Source organism: Neomonachus schauinslandi, chromosome 1 (assembly GCF_002201575.2).
Source record: "Neomonachus schauinslandi chromosome 1, ASM220157v2, whole genome shotgun sequence".
Classification (NCBI taxonomy): domain Eukaryota; kingdom Metazoa; phylum Chordata; class Mammalia; order Carnivora; family Phocidae; genus Neomonachus; species Neomonachus schauinslandi.
Window position 1 is genome coordinate 91,280,620 of NC_058403.1, and position 14,783 is coordinate 91,295,402.

At 38.8% G+C, this 14,783-nt stretch overlaps 1 protein-coding gene across 2 annotated transcripts in view; it reads right to left on the minus strand.

Annotated features, from left to right (window-relative positions):
- FNDC3B (fibronectin type III domain containing 3B) overlaps positions 1 to 14,783 on the minus strand; it is a 337,270-nt gene that overhangs the window by 151,688 nt on the left and 170,799 nt on the right. For both annotated transcript variants that reach the window (XM_021702670.2, XM_021702671.2), the window contains exon 4: positions 2,180 to 2,256. In XM_021702670.2, the coding sequence (XP_021558345.1) occupies positions 2,180 to 2,256 (77 nt within the window). The remainder of the gene's footprint in view (positions 1 to 2,179; positions 2,257 to 14,783) is intronic.

Below are 14,783 nucleotides of genomic sequence, written 5' to 3' on the forward strand. Positions count from 1 at the left end.
GTGTGTGTGTGTGTGTGTGTGTGTGTGTGTGTGTGTGTGTGTGTGTGTGTGTCTTCCCACAACTCCATGACAACACGTACTTTGCTTCTCAGATCTCTTGATGATAACCGGTCTCCTAAGACATTTTGCACTTGGTTCCACCCTCCTCGTTTCTTTGAAGGATACATGCCATGAGCTTTGAAAAGATGTTGTACAAGCATTCTACCAGTTTCTCAATTTTCTTCCATATTAATAATCCGTTTTACTCAGACACTTCACTGTCGGATATCATTAAAGAGATAGTGCTACCACTGAAGGTCATTTAACTCTGGGCCCATCCTCCAATCCAGGAGCCCATCTAAATGAAGTTGAAGACATGCCTTACAGACGGCTTTTTTCTCTTTCTCCACTCAGAATCCAAATTATTCCATTTCTACTCTTCTTCCAATATCCTCTAGTATTTTCTACCACAATTCTCAGTGAAGAAAGTGCTTCGCTATGTTTCCATCATCGGTCTTACAAAAGTGAGTTTACAGCTCTGCTATTAATCCTTCTTACTTGGATTTTCTATAGAAGTTTTTATAGAATCAGAAATATACCCCAGTATAAGCTTCTCTATTTTTCCTAGGACTCCCAATAAATGTTTTGCAATTAGTGCAACCCCAGCATCACCGCCAGCAAGAAAAAGCCCACTGCAGCTTCTCTTCACTCGAATGCCCCAACTTTCTAACTGCTATTCCTTAAATGCGCCGTTAGTATAAAAGGAGGTGCTATTTCTGCTCTCACAATTGTGAGAACTGTACTCGGTGCAATGGAATGAAACACTTCCTCAAAATGAGCAGGAGACATAATGGCATTCTACATTTCTTGTTCTTTTCTGTTAACTGACTGGTGACGTGAACATGATCCATCATCACGTGTCCTGGCTGGAAGGGCCTGCTCTGCACCTTTCCTCCTCCCAGTGATTCTTATTTACAAAGACTTGTGTAAAACAAGTCATTTATTTGCAACACTGGGGAGACTGGCCAACATTTTGACTACTCAAAAAAAACAGGTCAAATTGGCTCACGTAAAAGTAAGGATGGAAAAAATGAAATTACAGTGGCTGCACTATGGCTCAGACAGTGAAGAAATGGCTAAGTTTTAACATCACAGGAGGATAAATCTTTGATTCCTGCCTGCACTTTAGCAATTTTCCGATGCAGCTGCCAATTTTTTTTTTCACCCTAGCAAAATCATTAAAAACTGAAAATTATAGATTTTTAAACCACTTCAAAAGCGGACAGAGGGATGGAGAAAGAATAGAAAGGGAAAAACTCCAGAAGGATAATCCAAAAAATGTTAATGCAATGATTATCTTCTGTGGGCAGTAATATAATTTTTTCTCTATTCTGTCTTTTCTGATTTTTTTCTAAGGAGAATAGAATGCTCTTATAATCACAACAAAAGAACAAAATGGGCAGAGAGGAAAAAAAAAAAAAAAGCAAGCAATTAGGCACTTGGAAAGGAAGCTGTCCAGGGAGAGGGGCAGGGAGTGCTCATCCTGCACTGAGCACAGGACAAAATGAAAGTAACATACAGACATCCACATTCCAGGACCCTGAACACTGTAAATCTTGTCTAGTTTATCCTTTAACACTACTTTTTTTTTTTAATCCTTCCAGCGTACCCCTGAAATTGCTTTTACTTTTTTAATTGCTACTGCTGTTTTCTTAAGAAAAAAGTCAAATTTCAGAGAATTTAAGTATAAACAGCCAAGTTCTCATATCATACTCAGCAATTCATGAAGCCCAAGTGCAGCCACAATACAGAGAAATGGGGCTCCGATAATAAAGGGCCGTCCCTATTTGCTTTAACAATGTCTCTTTTGGTATTTTTACCAATTAAGTCTACAAATCCTTTTTTTTTCCCCCAGCAAACTGTGGTACAGATGGAAGGAAATCTCTATGGCACAACCAAGTGTGAACACACCTTGGCTGAAGACTGCCTGATAGCCCTCCTGTGCTTCTCTCCCTCTGGCTCTCTGGCAAGTCAAGAAGCAAGACTTGGGAAGGACCATGTGGCACTACCAAAATGATGACAACTCTCACATTACCCTAACTCAATTAATCTTGGAATAAATTTTTGAAGCCTCAGCATATATTCTCTTGGAACAACAACAGTGCCCATAATGAGTGGAGAAACCCGCCCGGTGGTTTACCTGTGAGATATAACCTGGAGGCACATGGATGGGAGGAATGGATCCATTGGGTGACATCATGGGAACTTCAGCAGGTCCTTTGAGAGACAAGAGTTAGATATTAACCGTTGAAGACATACACATTATTCAAAATAATTATTGGTATTTTTAAAATTAATGTATTATCAAAAATGAAGAGAATTACTTTGACTATTTTCTCTTCAATTAATTGTTACATCATGCCTAAGAGTTGAAATCATGGATGAAAAAGAATTCTCCAGCTGTATAAGTCAAGGGTAAAAAAAACCAAAACCAAAACAAACAAACAAAAAAACAAAACAACACAAAACTATGAGCATCTTTATAAATATTTAATGATTCCCAAAGCCTCAAGTTCCATAAACCAAGGCTGCTTGGTTAAGAGTCATCTAACAAAGTAGGGCAAAATGGTTGGGGTTTTTTTTGCCTTTAAAAGAATGTATTATTAATAAATGATTAAACAAATAAATGTTTAAATATGTCCATCTCCTCTGGTTTAAAAAGCTCCTATATACCTTGGGTTTATAATTTTCATTTTCACTTCAATTATCATTTTTAATAAGTTACTATAACATACCAATTATTTCAAACAGAAGAAACCTTTAAAATATTCCAAATGAATTTGGAATTTGGAAGACTGTTTGCCTGGTATATATTTCGGTGATTAAAAAGCAATACTTTATGGAGATGGTAGCATTTCTGTTCATAGTCTGTACTGCGTTTATCCCACGAGCAAGGTTTGCCTCTTAGGTCTGCCTTATGTTATAAGGCAGGGGGAAAAACAGATCATAATTTTCAAACTAGGCATAATTAGGAAGACTCGTGTCAAATTTACCTGGATTATTTCAAAGTAAAGCATTCAATTAACAAGGTGTTAGTTTCAAAATATTAAGTTCAATAAATGTTAATCACATGTCTACAGCAAACAAAGAATAGCAAGGCAACACTCAGTTACCTAAGACATAGTTTGAGTTAATATTTAATTACAAAGAAACTGATCATCATAACATTAAAATCAACTCCTAACACCCTTCAATGATCCTATGATTAAATGGTTTCCCTTAAAGTGCAAGAAGCTCAGGGTCACTGGGTTTCAGTTTGGTACCTGGCTCCCCTAGTTAGCAACCCCTGCCCCAATGTCAATCCAAAGCTGTGTTTCTAGTCTGGGATGCGACTTCCTGGCTCCAAGTGCCTTGTGTTGTTTATTTGCTTTCTCCTAATGTGTGTTGTGCTGCCGGCAATTAAAATTGTTTGGCTGTAACAAAAACCAAGAAAAACACAACACTTTCCTTGGCAAAAGAAGACAGATCCCTCCACCCATAAAAACAACACGTATATTGCTGAATTTACAATGTCAGCATAAGGCACCTTTCACCTCAGAGTACAATTCAGTGTTCTAATACGTCACAGGAGAGGACCAGTACGGGGTATAGAGGGACAAGGATACTGGGTGCCTATCAGCAGGTCTTCAAGTACAGGGGGAAAAAAAAACAGGGGCAGGGCAGAAAAGATGCTAATATTCCTGTAAAACTCCATATGACCAGAGTTCACTCCAACTCCATGGACAATATACCAAGACAGCTAAACCATCCGATAGGCTCTAACATGTACAAAACCACAGCAGTCGCTCACAGGCTCACACACTGGTAATCAATTAAAGCAGACGACAACAACAGCATGAGAGGGGGTAACTGCATGACCCCATTCCATTTTGAAGTAGGATTTAAACTGATATATCCACCAGCCACTGAAGGCACTTTCCAAATCACCTTCCAAATCCATCCTTCTCGTCAGCTTCAGCATTTTGGCCATAGCCATCAAGACATTAGGTATTTACTAAATATTTTTACTCGATTTGACCCACCTACCAAAAAAAAAAAAATCACAGGCAAGTATATCAGCCTTAGCCTGAGCACTCTCTGTGAAACCCGAGGGTCAATGCACTCAGCTCTATAAGCAAGCGTCAAAACCATGGCTTCTGCCTGGGTTTCAGCCCCTAGCTCACTATCCATGCTGGTTGTGTGACCTCAGACCATTCAGTTAGACTTTCTGAGCCTCAGTTCCCAACAGGCGCACATGAGAATAACAATTCTTACCTCTCCAAATTGGGTTTAAGTTCAATAATCCATGCAAAGGTGCTTAGAGCACTGCACAGCACAATAATCGCTCATCAAAATGTTAATGATCTTTGCGATTTTTTTTCTTTTTGCTTTTTCTTGTTTGTTACAATTACATGGAGTACAATTTTTTTTTTTAATAGTTCATGTTCTTGTAACCCATAAAAACAACACGTATATTCTTTGGACAATATTGACCTAAGAGGCAAACCTTGCTCGTGGGATAAACGCAGTACAGACTATGAACAGAAATGCTACCATCTCCATAAAGTATTGCTTTTTAATCACCGAAATATATACCAGGCAAACAGTCTCTTAACCCCAGGCATGACCCCTAAAACTGTTAAAGTCATTTGTATAAAATGCTTTAAAGCATGTAGGACAAGTAAGTGATTTACAGCCAGAAAATGTTTTCTTCCTGGCCTTGATTTCAAATGTAGCCAAATGACTTTAACATGCTTGTTTCCCCTTCCTCTTGTCACTGTCATCAAACCCTATCAAAGGGAGTTGTGAAATATATAGTGATGGCTCCCGAAACTCAACTGTGCCTTGGAATCCTAAGTTCCTCTCCCTTCTGAAATAAACCACTGCACTCACAGGCATTTAGGAGTGCAAAAGCTAGCAAAATGAAATCCATTCACAATGGTGCTATGAGAAGTTACCCTTTCTCTAAACACTTCCCAATCAGTGAGTTTACTGCCTCTGCTCAACTGTTTGTGTTTGAGAAGCTCCTGATCTTATTACAACCCTTCCCTAATTAAAACAAACTTCTCTTCCTAAACTTCTAGGGCTACTAGGTTTCTTTTGATTTTTTAATCGATACCCTTTAATCAACACACAAGACTTAAATGATAAGACTCTTAGAATACGGTGAAAATGCTCTCTTCGTGTTCAAACTAACACTGGATATATGAGGCGGGGAAGCCACATTATTTTCTCAAACAAGCCAACCTCCTCTCTGACTTTACTGGGAAATCATTGAACTATTAAACTTTTTGGGGGGGAAAAAAAACACCTTTAAACCTCTGAGGTATTTGGAACCCCCTTTAATTAAACACTCGTGTTACATATAGGTAGGTCTACACAGATATATGTATACATAGATTAATTAATTTGAAAACAAAAGTAAATAAACATATACTTCCAAACTATAGTCAGATTTCTTTTTTTGAGAAAGTTAATTAAGAAGCAAGCTCAGCTAGAGACCACATGAACTCTTCCATAGACAGATGAAAAATGTCACATGCATGATTTTTAGAATGGAAGTAGAATGTTTGCTAAGAGCCAAGTAACTCCATGAAAAAAATGCCTTGAGAAATTTCATCAATTTCAGGTTTTAGTCTATGACTTCAAATGTCAAGAATTCCTTTTTTTCACTGAACAAGATGTGAGACACAAACAAGAACTATGACTTTACAGTCATTAAAAAATTTAACTGCAATATACAAGTACATGGTCTAACATCTTAAAAGTCCACTAGCATTTGTTAATGAATTGATTTTTCATTTGCTTATAACAAACCTTGAACAAGAAAGGTTGGAGAGCAGTTTAGTCAATGAACAGTAATTCCTGCAAAGATGCTAGGACTTTACTCCCACATCAAAGAGACTGAGGGAAGCCCAGCAGTGTTGTATTATTAGGACCACACATGTCCGTGGAGAGCTTCTGAGCCCCTGCCAGGGCTGTGAGTGAGGACATTCTGCTTCACTCTGGGCTTCCTCCTGCTACCAGTGACCCCCAGAGCTCACACACGTAGATAATCCATGCTCTGATACTAAACTCAGAATATTCACCTATTCTGGGGGTAAGGTTAACTGGATTGACTTGAGGTGAGTGTACAAAGGAGGGTCAGAAATCTGAAAGTGGTGGAAAATTGGAATATAGGGTATAAATTACCATTTAAACTAGCTTTAGAAAAAGACCAGCTATAAATAATTACACCACAATTTTATACAATTTTAAATGGTATTTTTAAAAGCTGAGTATTCACCAATAGGTAAACAAGTAGTGAATAAACGGAATGTATTAGTACATTTGTCTACAAACGGGTACTTATGTGTCCAAATGGCTATTTGTACAACAAAAGCCTTATTATAGCAATGGATCACATTCTTATCTTGATACTTAAATATTATCTTATGCAAAAAAGATGTAAAGGGGCTCAGATGACAACACTGCAAGATAAAAGAAACTGAGAAAAATAAAGCAAAGGCAAAATAATGATGTGACAAAAATCCAGTAAACCCTGTAAAAAGTGACCATTTTGTCTTTCTAAACAGCCAAAAGAGACATTCTTGCCGGCACTAGCAGTCCTAAGCATAAGTCCATAGCTAGCAGGTAAGCAGGTAATTAAGTGAAAGTAATTATCAGAACAAATGGTCTAAATAAAAGTTCCCTTGTGCTGTTTGCCATGGATCTAAGACTGAATATGAAATGTGAGGTTTTCTGATCAATCTGGTGAATAACTAATAATGAATCTCCAATTATTTATGGTGACTCAAGACATGTAGACAAGCTAAGAGACTGTGTAGGCACTTTGGGAAACTGACATTCTTCTTAATTTTTTTTAAATTATTCAACACTGACTCATCTCACAAGAGAGTTAAAAAGAATATAAAGAAATAAAGCAGGTCCTCAAAACACAGGTCCTGACCTCAAAGAAACTTAACATCTAGTGCAATGGTTCTTAAACTTTATTTAGCATATACCAGAATCACCAGGAGGGTTTCTTAAAATCTGGACTGCTAAATTCTACTTCCCACAGTTTCAGAATCAGAAAGTCTGGGGCAGGTCCCAACTATTAGCATTTCTGGCAAGTTTTCAGGTGATATACTCGCTGCTGTCCAAAGGGCCACACTTTGATAACCTCTGACTTGGGGGGTTACAAGATGATAAGCATCCATCATTAACATCATACTCAATGGGTAAAGAAACCTTTCCCCCTAACATCAGGAACAAGACAAGAATGCTCACTTTCACTACCAATCGTCAATGGAACAACTGGGGGGGGGGGGGGGGAACGAGGAGGCATCCAAATTGTAAAGGAAGAAGTAAAACTATATCTACTCACAGATGACATAATCCTACATGTGGAAAATCCTACAGATTCCATTAAAAAAATTACTAGAGCCAATAAATGAATTCAGTAAATTTGCAGGGTACAACAGCAACACATGAGTCAAAAGAGTTTTTATACACCAGCAATGAACAATCTGAAAAGGAAATTTAAAAAGACCAATTCCATTTACTACAGCATCCACAAGAATACCTAGAAATAAATTTAATCAAGGGGTGGGTGTGTGAAAAACTTACACACTTAAACTACATTACTGAAATAAAATAAAGACCTAAATAAATGGAACTACAGAACACCTAAATAAAGACATGGGATAAAGACTGAATATTGTTAGGATGGCAGTACTACTCACAGTGACCAACAGCTGCAATGTAATCTTCATCAAAATCCCACTGGTCTTTTTGGCAGAAATGGAAAAGTTGATCCTCAAAGTTATACAGAATTGCCAAATGCCCCAAACAGACAAAAAGAATGAAGATGGGCCTCTACCTGACATCACATACAAAAATTAACTGAAAATGGATCAGAGACCTGAAGACCTAAAACCCATAAAATTCTTAGAAGGAAACAGGGTACATTTCATGATACTAAATTTGATAATGGATTCTGAGATAATATCAAAAGCACAAGCAAAAAAGAAAAAGAAACAGAAACCTGGAATTCATCAAAATTAAAACCTTTTGTGTAGAAGATATTCTTTAGAAAATGAACACACAAACTATAGAATGAGGAAAAGTATTTACAAATCATGTATCTGAAAAGAGACCTGTATCCCAAATACATAAAGAATTCTTACAACACAACAAAAAAACCCAAACAACCCAGTTTAAAAATGGGCAAAAGGCTTGAACAGACATTTCACCGAAGAAGATGTACAGTCAACAAGCATGACATGCTGAATGTCATTAGTCATTATGGAAACACGTATCAAAACCACAGTGAGATGCCACTTCACACCCACTCCTATGGCTATTCTCAGAAAAATGGAAAATAAGTGTAGGGGAGGATGTGGAGAAATTGGAACTCTTATACATTGCTGGTAGGAATGTTAAATGGAACAGCCCCTCTGGAAAGCAGTTTGGTGCCTCCTCAAAAAGTTAAACATCAAATTACCATATGGCCCATCAATACAACTCCTAGGTATGTAACTAGAAGAATCAAAAACAGGGACTGAAATACATAAACACACATGTTCACAGCAGCACAACTGACAATAACCAAAAGATGGGAAGAGCCAAAATGTCCATTCAAGGACGAATGGATAAATAAAATATGATCTAATGCAATGAAATATTACTCAGCCATAAAAAGAAATCAAATAGTGATACATGCTACGTGGACGAACCTTGAAAACATTATGTTAAGTAAAAGCCAGATACAAAAGATCACATATTGTATGATTCCATTTATATGAAATATACAGAATAAAAAAATCAACAGAGACAGGACTTAGATTTGTGGTTTCCAAGGGCTGAGGGGTGGGAAGGATCTGGAGAGAAACTGGTTACGGGGTGCAGGGTTTCCTTCTGGGATGATGAAAATGCTTAAGAATAGAAGTAGCGATTGCACAACACTGTGAATTTACTAAATGCCAATGAATTAAAATAGTTAACTTGATGTTATGTGCATTTCACTTCATTTTTTTTTTTTAGATGAGCTTATTACCAAAAAAATGTAGGGGTGCCTGGGTGGCTCAGTTGGTTAAGAGTCTGCCTTTGGCTCAGGTCGTGATCCTGGGATCCTGGGGTCCTGGGATCCAGTCCCGGGGTCAGGACTCCTTGCTCAGCAGGAGTCTGCTTCTCCCTCTGCCCCTCCCCCTGCTCATGCCCTCTCTCTCTCTCACTCGCTCCCTCTCAAAGAAATAAATAAAATCTTTTTTTTTTTATATGACAGAGATAGACACAGCGAGAGAGGGAACACAAGCAGGGGGAGTGGAGGAGGGAGAAGCAGGCTTCCTGCGGAGCAGGGAGCCCGATGCGGGGCTCGATCCCAGGACCCTGGGATCATGACCTAAGCCGAAGGCAGACGCTTAACCATCTGAGCCACCCAGGCGCCCCAGAAATAAATAAAATCTTAAAAAAAAAAAATGTAAGATAGGAAAACTGGAGTTACTAATAAACTACCAAAAAGCAATGGAGTATAAATCTCCTAGAGCACATCTTCATTCCTTATACATTTGTATTTGGGAGGATGCTATTTCGAGATGCTGTGCTCTGCAAAGACCAGAAGATACATTCTCTATCCTCAAAGGACTGACAATCTAATTACAGGGATCCAGACATATAAACAAATAAACACAAGGAGGCATTTCAGGCACTGTCTAAATTCAGCAAAATTTTAAAAGATTGTCATTCCATGGACACGTTAGTAATTACAGAAATGAGCATTTATAAGGCCCTTTGGATTTAGTAGAGTAGTTTAGTTGTTTCTAATTTTACTTTCCTTCAGGAGTAAGATTTGTTGTTCCTGAAAATGCTGCTGCGAAGTCATTTTCCCTCAAGGAGTAATTTTCATACAGAAGCCAGGTAGAGAGGGCACATTTCTGTGGCTCAGATAGGCTGGTCTCTCTGACCTGTAACTACTCCTTCCCGAAGGCATCCTGCCAGCGAGGAAATAGGCTGGGAAGGGCAGAATCTGAGCACTGCAAAGAACAAAAGCCGGGAAGCTGAGGAGGCCTGGGATTTGAATGAAGCTCACCACTTTCTAGCACGACCTTGGGCAAGTTTCTTAAAATCTCTCTCATTAGCACTTTTATGACCTAAAGAAAAAGGGATGACCAGGGGCTATTTTCAAGAGTTGTTCTGAGGACTGCAAGATGTAATGTATATAAAAATACCTAGCAGAGTGCCTGGTCAAATAATGGTATTTAAAAAACATTAACATTGTGCCACTAGAAGAAAAATACTGTATGAACAGAAAGATTAATAGTGTGCAATCATTTACCACAAAGACAAAAGAAGAATTAGTCTCTCAAGTGAGCAAGTTAACTGTTTTGTTCTTGACATTTTTTCTTCTAAAAACATGTTCCCATCTTGTAGCTTGGAAACAGTATCCTCCATTTAAAAATGTAATGCATTCAAGATACACTAATTATGATTAGAAAAATAAGAACCAAATCTGAAAAGGAGAAGGAAGGATGCTTCCTGGTTATCTACTTCCCCATCCTAATCCCAGCTCTCTTTTTCCCAAATTACCTGTTATCTTTCCCTAATTTCTAGGAAACCTTAGAAAGTTCGGTGTGCCTAACTTTCAGATGTCCTGAGACAGCTCTAAATCAAACGATCAGCCCTTGTTTTCTGAAAGTCGATCCTGTACAGGTCTCTGACATTGGCTTTATCACAAGAATTTCGAGTCTGGCTCAGCCATTGTCCTTAAAAGTAGCAAGTGACCATAACAACAAGTTGCCTAATGACTAAACATTCCTGCTGAAATCTGCTTGAAGTCAACCACTATACCAAGAACCAAAACTGACTTACTGATAGAATTCATAAATAATGGGTCACCGCCTCTTATCTCTTAACCATTTCAACACACAAGGAGATGCCATGTTAGTTATCAAGTCTGTTCTGCCCATTTGAAATGCAAGTCTTTCCTTTCCAAATATTTCTCTTGGGACTTGCCTTGCTACTTAGCTGTTCTAAGGGCATCAGGAATTGGGAGACAAGGGTTTAATTCTCACATGAGACTAAACTTCCTGAATCCCAATTTACTTAAATTTCAATAAAATTGAGCTATTTACCCAATCTACCTTATCAACTTGTTTTAAGGCCTAAATGTTAATAAAATTCATACAATTACTGTGTGATCAGAGTGCTCCACTTATACTAGTTAATATTTTATTGAATTCAATTCAATAAATCCTTATCATACGAGATGCTATAAGGAATTAAAAGCCACAGAGAGGATTTTACAACAGCTATGTTAGCAATAAACTACTATATATAAATAAGCAGCAATCGCTTTAGTAGAGGCCAAGAGCTCTAGAGCTGGACAATAAAAATTATCCATGGGGTAGGTAAGGGAAGCATACTGAAAACTCTCAGTGATGGGCAATGAAGAGGGAAGTAAGTTGGGTGAATCCATTCACAACAGGCATGATGATCCGACAGCCTTAGAAAGAACTTGATTTAAATTCAGGGCTTCAGAAATACAAACTAAGATTGTCAAAGATACCAGGTACTACAAGAGGCCGGTAATACAGCCCTCAACTCCTGATTTTAGAACTCCTGATTGCTGCTTTGTTCAGTTCAACAAACCTTTGCTGAACCCAATCTCGTTGCCAGACCCTGTGCAGGATGCCAAGGACACAGTGACATTGAAGAGAACAAGCATTTCTGTTCTTAATTATGGAGAGAATGGCATGCAGCATGAGTAATGCGCAGGTGCACCGAAATGCGTGGGGGAGGGGAAAACCCAGCTTTGTGTCCTGCTTTTGGCCCAAGGCTTCTGTGACAGACACTGTGGATCTCGGCATGGAGTCAGGCATAGAGCCCAGACATCTCAAGCGGCAGGACTATTTGGTGAAAATGTAGTCTAGCAATACAAATGATTAAAGAATTAGGTAGAAGGCCCATGAGGAATCGTTCAAGAAGTTGCTCTCTGGAAACAAAACAAAACAAAAAACAAACAGTGGGCTCACACTGATGCCAAGCAGGACCTCCCAAGGTCTTGGGGCCCAGCTTTCAAGTTTACCTTTATTGTCTTACCCAAATTCAGAACTGCCTTACCCAAATTCAGAATCTAATTTACCAGTCTACAAATGAAACCTATTCACTCTCACCCTGTTAGTTAAACTATCTAAATGAATACTAACATTCGGTCTGTCTTTGATTTTTAATGTCAGGTTTTAATGGCAGATAATCCATGGATTTGCTTATTTATACTTAAACCAGAACCTTATAAACTTCAAAGCTCTCAGGAAGGATACAAATGTAACTCAATAACACCAAGAAAGGGCTTCTGATACTTTTTCTTAAAGTCTCTGCAAATATTAGCAGCAAAGTTAAAATAAAGGGATCAAAAGGGGCACTGAGCACTTTCTTTCAAAATCTTCTTCCCTGGGATATTTCCTATTTCGCCCATCATTCCCCACACAGAGTAAAGAGGACCATTTCACCCAACAGCTGGTATTCCGGCTAATAACACACTCTAGAGGGAGTCATGAGGAACATAGAGTCGAAAGAGCTGAGCATACCAGGGGAGCTCCTCAGATGGTCTCGTTGAGGATAACAATTTTCTAGAGCAGAGTATTTTACATTTCCTTCTAGGTCCTAAAAGAAAACACAAACTGCTGTTTTTAAAGCATTAAAGTCTGTTAATTTTGTAGGGGAAAGAATCAGAAAGATTGTTCATTAAAAGCTGATAGCCAGAAGTCCAGCAGGAATGGGGCAGAACGTTTTCACTGTGGCCGTGAGTATTTTTTAAAGGGGTTGTTGCCTTCCTTCTCTCGCCAGCTTTCTCTGCAGACGGGTTGTAAAGGGGAAGAGGGATGAATAAAACGATGTCCACTCTTCCTCCCCGGACCCCCACTCCCAGCCCATCTGGCTGGCCACAGGCCCTCTTGTCCCAGGAGGGATAAAGAAGAGCGAGCAGAATGCAGGACAACAAACAGTTACTTGCATAACAATTTTGGGAAGAACTGAGGGGGCAAATGTGTACTCTATTCTATCTCAGCTCCGCTTCACAATTCTAAGGTCATGTTCTAGAGGGGCAAAGTTTGCAAACAGTACCGAAATTATTAACCAGACAATATGTGATTGCATTCCTTGTAGCTGTTTGACATCATTCGCCTTACAAAGAACATTACAAACATCACCCACCTGAAAGCTGAATTACAAATAATAACAATGTACAGCTCTTTACCAACATATCATTACTCAATATATTGAGGGGAATGCAATTATCCATTGTTCTAATGAGGTTTACAAAACAAACTAAAGAGGATCCCTTTTAACTACTCTCCAGGTTGGCTCCTCAGCTGCCCCCTGCAAGAGTGCTTGCCATAAAGGAAAGCCTCTGACAACATTCTAAAGGCACTGTATTGACAACATCCCACCACGGTTTACTAGCCTAGTTCTTTGAACTCATGCACCTCAAATCTCAAGGCAAGAGAGGAATGTCTGAGATCCACAGAATAGAACTACTTTTTTTTTTTTTTTTTAAAGCACAGGTTATTATGGAAACGGGAAAAAAGGGAACTTCCTGTTTCATAAGACACCAATGACAGTTTACCCACCTGATGCCATTTTTCTCTCCAATCTAGGAGGCCACTCACTCAGTCACTCATAACCACCCAATGTCCAATTGGAAATGGTCCCTCGCAACCAAGACCGGGAATCTCCTGAAATTAACTTAATTTTACAAAAGTGTTTTGATTGCTAATAAAAATTCTCTAAATGGTCCAGTGGCTGGGACCTAATAATGGGTTTTGAAATGACGAGTTCAATTTATAGTTCTAGTCTCTGCCTTACCTAAACCACATAGAGAAAGCCAGGAAAGTCAATGAGAGTTCCTATAGACCAGCCATGTTTACACAGCCTGGTGCTTTTACTCTTTTGTTCGTATGGGAAAAACAAAGGGCAGGCTGAGGACTGACAGTAAACAACCACCACAAATAGGTTAGACTCTCTCATTTGAAGTCTGATCAAAGGAAGTCAGTAAACACCTCCCGAGTAACTGTGGGAAGGCTGGGTCACCCTGCCAGCTATTTTCTCAGCGATAAAAATGTGCTGACATAGTTATTGTTTGAGGGGCAGCAGCCTGCTTTATGGCATAAATACTTTCTAGTCCTGGGACACTGGTTCCACAGAAACACTTTTACTGAACAGGCTGCAATTTCACTCTTAAATATCAACCCTCCCTTCACTAAGGGGACCTGAGACCAATGAAGATAAAGGGTCTAGGCTTAGGGAAAAGGTTATCAGGAAGGTCTCCTCACTGATTCACTGCCGTTTTTTTTCTAACCTGAAAAACCAGCAGGCTTCTCAAGAGAATGGATATATTGTGTTTTTATTTTATTTAAATTTTACTTTTTAAAAAAATATTTACTTATTTATTTTAGAGAGGGGGCGGGGAGGGAGAGACAGAATCTCAAGCAGACCCATGCAGGGCTCGATCTCATGACCCTGAGATCACCTGAGCCAAAATCAAGATGTTTAACTGACTGAGCTACCAGGTGCCCCTGAGAATGGATATATTTTAAAGTTATGTCATCCAGGCAACTGCCAGCCCTCAGTTTGCTAATCAGGAATGGCCAAGACTATGCCTACACCGTATTAGGATAGGTAAAAGAAAGGGAGAAGGCAAAATGATCAACATGTTCAATAAAACAAAATACAAAAATACATCCAAATGGGAATCTCACATATAGTACGATCAGTGGTTAAACAAGAGC